Raw genomic sequence first — 4,641 nt, 5'->3', positions numbered from 1 at the left:
TGAAAATCAAAATCTGGATTTGAATTTTTAATGTTATTATAACCTAAAGATGCTATGTGAAAGTTTGAAACAGAAAATAGTGGTTTTCATCTTGCCACTTTTTTGGTAAAGAAACCCTAACATTTTTACTCAAATTAATCAAAATGGATTTATAGCGTTTTGGAACCAAACTCTTCAAATATTCTTTAGTGTATATTATATGGATTTGTTTTTTTATGATTCCTAATACAATCTGCTCTTTAAATTGGTATGAAGTCTTAGAGCTGACATTACGTCATGTGATCTGCGTGAGTGTGTGGGGGTTGTTGTTTTAATCTGTTACCATGGTATTGTCCCAGGTGAATGGTGTAAACCTGCGCAATGCTACCCATGAGCAGGCTGCTGCTGCACTGAAGAGGGCTGGACAGACGGTGACCATCATTGCCCAGTACAGACCAGAAGGTAGAGTGGCTCTTTCAGTGTGTATCCATGATGTTTGTCACTGCAAAAGAAATTGTGCTCCCTAGAGGACAATGCATGAGATTAGCAATGAGAAGAGATTTGAGCTGATGCATGCAAGTTAGCTTTTTATAGGGTCTTAAAATATGCAATGATTCATTTAAGAGCAACAAATTAAATCATTTAAACTGTGATTCTAAGAAAAGATCACCTTTGTACTTAGAAATATTATGTGGGATTATTGCATCAAGACCCCAAACTACTCTCGCTCTCTTCCCACACCCATGTGTGCCTGTTGTGTCTTGCCTTCTTCTGTAATCACTCCATCACAGTGGCATACTACTGCATGTTTCTTTAAGAAAGGTGAACTACTTTAGCCTCGCCCAGTGACTGATTTATTGGTTGGCTTTTTTAGAATTAAGGGGGTAGATTTTTGTTTGACATACTCTGCTCAGTGAAGTGTTCAATAATACAACTTTATCCACAACTATGTATGGATAAACAGCATGACTGCCATTGAAGTTTCACTGAATTCACTGAATTAATCCTTATTTGAGTCGAAACGTTTTAAAGAATCATTTGAACCGGTTCACAATAAGCAATTAATTGCAGCAAATTATATTTAGATTCTAAATATCTTTTTATAAAATGAATCATGGCTGTAACAAACTGAACTAGGAGTCTTGGATTTTGGAAAATTACAGTAAACATCTTTACTAACGAAACTATTTGGAAATGTGTGGCGGCTTGATCGGTTCGTTTTAATGTGCCACAACCCGGTGTCAGCGGCCGTGCGATGACGTAAAAGAATCACTGAATCCGGTTCTTTGAAATTAACTGTTCAAACGAACCGATTCAATGAAACGAGTCGGACTTCCCAAGTTCACGCTTGAATGAAAGTACTGGGATGAAACTAGTGGGAGGGATCAACCTGAGAGAAAAAAAAGAGGGGGAAAGAACTAAATGGACTAAAATCCACAGAGTGAAGGAAGAGTCTGACTTTACCGTTTGAAAGTTTATTTTTGGGTCAGGGTTAGGTTTCATCTGCTGGATCACTATGAGAGTGCCTCTGACAGGAGATATGGAATAAGCGCGCGCTAGTCGCGTGAGCGGGACGGGTTGAAATCCCGCGTCTCGAGCGCGAGTGAGACTCGGTTTCAAAGAAGAAGGTGCCGCTGTTGGAATGGGAGGAGCGAAGCAGGACAGACCGACACAGTTTCATTAAACTCTTTACTATTTATTTACCTTTCGTGTCGATTCGAAACTAAAGAAAACGGGATTTACCTCCTCACGCCAATGTGCAGCATTCGCTAGTTTATTCTCTTTTGTTTGACTCGCTTTTTCTTACGTTAAGTTACCTGAAATGTTTTCGAGTGAGCTGGACAACGAGAGGTTGAGCTGAACACAGCACTTTAGCCGCCGCCTGGTAAGATCACCTCAGCTCATATGCATAGAGTATTTTCAGGAAATATCTGTGTGAAGTATGGAAAACACAATGTGGTTTTATTATACGTTAAACTGACAGTAGAGTTGCTTTATGTGCTTCAATATGCTGTGCTGAAAAGGAAAACATCGCTATTTGTTCACAATGGATTTCTGTTGGCTCCAGTTACATGTTCACCATAGTGTAGTGCGTTTTATGATGAATGTAAAATAATGAAAACAACTTATTAAGCTGCTCGGCCGTTGGCATGACGTCGTGAAGCTTGTTTCTAGCCTAGAATGTTTTAAAAAAAAGAGGGGGAAAGAACTAAATGGACTAAAATCCACAGAGTGAAGGAAGAGTCTGACTTTACCGTTTGAAAGTTTATTTTTGGGTCAGGGTTAGGTTTCATCTGCTGGATCACTATGAGAGTGCCTCTGACAGGAGATATGGAATAAGCGCGCGCTAGTCGCGTGAGCGGGACGGGTTGAAATCCCGCGTCTCGAGCGCGAGTGAGACTCGGTTTCAAAGAAGAAGGTGCCGCTGTTGGAATGGGAGGAGCGAAGCAGGACAGACCGACACAGTTTCATTAAACTCTACTATTTATTTACCTTTCGTGTCGATTCGAAACTAAAGAAAACGGGATTTACCTCCTCACGCCGATGTGCAGCATTCGCTAGTTTATTCTCTTTTGTTTGACTCGCTTTTTCTTACGTTAAGTTACCTGAAATGTTTTCGAGTGAGCTGGACAACGAGAGGTTGAGCTGAACACAGCACTTTAGCCGCCGCCTGGTAAGATCACCTCAGCTCATATGCATAGAGTATTTTCAGGAAATATCTGTGTGAAGTATGGAAAACACAATGTGGTTTTATTATACGTTAAACTGACAGTAGAGTTGCTTTATGTGCTTCAATATGCTGTGCTGAAAAGGAAAACATCGCTATTTGTTCACAATGGATTTCTGTTGGCTCCAGTTACATGTTCACCATAGTGTAGTGCGTTTTATGATGAATGTAAAATAATGAAAACAACTTATTAAGCTGCTCGGCCGTTGGCATGACGTCACATCGCTATTTGTTCACAATGGATTTCTGTTGGCTCCAGTTACATGTTCACCATAGTGTAGTGCGTTTTATGATTAATGTAAAATAATGAAAACAACTTATTAAGCTGCTCGGCCGTTGGCATGACGTGGTGAAGCTTGTTTCTAGCCTAGAATGTTTTATCAGGGAAGGTTTGTGTTGCTGAGCGACACAGGTAACGTTAAACTGTTTGCTCGAGGATTTGCCAGAAATGTTTTATATTCAAACCATAAACACGACAAAACACAGCAGCAAGTCATTTAGTGCTTCATATTTTATATTCTCATAAGCAATATGGTGCTTTCATTCAGTATGAAGAGTAGGGTAGTTCACCTTTGAACTAAACTTCAGTCCTGTCATAATGATCCGGGATATTTGCACTTTGAGGCCTGACGCTTCGCCGTCATGTTTGTTCAATGCGTTATTATATTATGGAGCTTCCTGCAGAGATCAGGAGAACAGGTGCAGGAAAGGGCCCATTCAGGAAGTCACTTTACCTAAAGAAATGTTCAACGTTGATGTTGTTTTGTAGTTCAGTGGAAACTACAACACGAAAACTTCGTAGTATTGTTTATATGTTATATATATTTATGTTAAATGTGTCGCTGCTGCCTATTATGATTTGACATGTTCAAATAATTTCTCTACACCAACAATATGTGTCAAAGATTGTGTTAACTAGCTGTAAACACCAATCAGAAAACTTGGATGATACATTTGACTGGCCCAGAGGATAGGAAATCAATTATAGTCCTTGATAAGATTTGAAGTGCATTAATAGCCACTGTAACTAATATTTAGTATGTCAGTGCATAGTTTATTCTCTGGTGTCTATTAGGGCTGTGTATCACAGCAATGTCACGATACGATACGTATCACGATACAGGACTGTACTGAATTTCACCTTAGCAGAATTAAAGTAATACAGCTGTTTATTAAACACGGCATACTATAGGGCCATTTCTATGTACTCGTCCTAATAATTTTATATTGTAATGTACTCATTCTAATATATAAAAAAATCATATTTACATTGCTGGTAGGTTATCATTGCACAAATTAACACACTTTCTACATTAAAAAAAATGTAAATTAGAAGAGTAATGCGCTGTCTTCACTGTATCTAACGCACACACGTTCAGTCACTCAAACAGATCACGTTGCGCGTGCGCACAGACATTCAGCAACACAAACTTTTTTGCGCTGCCCCGCAATTTTATCAATAAAATAGCTTAATCGCTTAAGAGCTACATTATCTTTCTCAACAAGGAGCATTATTGTAACATCATTGTTTCTAAAGGAATTAAAGCCACAGCTTCACTGTTAAGAGAAATGCGGCAAAACGGTGGTAATTCATACATACACAGCCTCTCTCTCTCTCATGTAAATAAACACTTGATGAATTACACTTTTCTGAGAATAGAATATTGAAGTGGAGATCGCTAAACTGCAAGCTAACCAGTGTTTTCAGAAAGCAAGCGCGTTTATCCACAGTGGAGAGAGAGCGCGTGCACATGGTTGCCAGGTTGACAAAGCTAAGTAGCACACTTAGCAGATATTTCCGTATTGCGAAAGTGTGAAGCTCTGTTTCGGGGATTTCGTCTCTTTATATCAGGCAACCCAGCTGTGTTCCTCTGCGGCCAGATTAAACCTTGTTGTAGCCTATATATGCTCTATTCATTCTTTTTTAGAAACCT

General features: G+C 39.2%; 1 protein-coding gene across 1 annotated transcript in view; it reads left to right on the top strand.

Annotated features, from left to right (window-relative positions):
- Positions 1 to 4,641, top strand: part of LOC107664309 (disks large homolog 3-like) — a gene marked incomplete at its 3' end in the record, with an annotated part of 110,631 nt that overhangs the window by 103,021 nt on the left and 2,969 nt on the right. The window contains exon 14 of the mRNA XM_016454837.1: positions 339 to 497. Within this exon, the coding sequence (XP_016310323.1) occupies positions 339 to 497 (159 nt within the window). The remainder of the gene's footprint in view (positions 1 to 338; positions 498 to 4,641) is intronic.

Source organism: Sinocyclocheilus anshuiensis, unplaced genomic scaffold (assembly GCF_001515605.1).
Source record: "Sinocyclocheilus anshuiensis isolate Anshui unplaced genomic scaffold, SAMN03320099.WGS_v1.1 scaffold111, whole genome shotgun sequence".
In the NCBI taxonomy this organism is placed as follows: domain Eukaryota; kingdom Metazoa; phylum Chordata; class Actinopteri; order Cypriniformes; family Cyprinidae; genus Sinocyclocheilus; species Sinocyclocheilus anshuiensis.
Note: the sequence above shows the minus strand (reverse complement) of the source record. Positions and strands in the feature narration are given on the sequence as shown.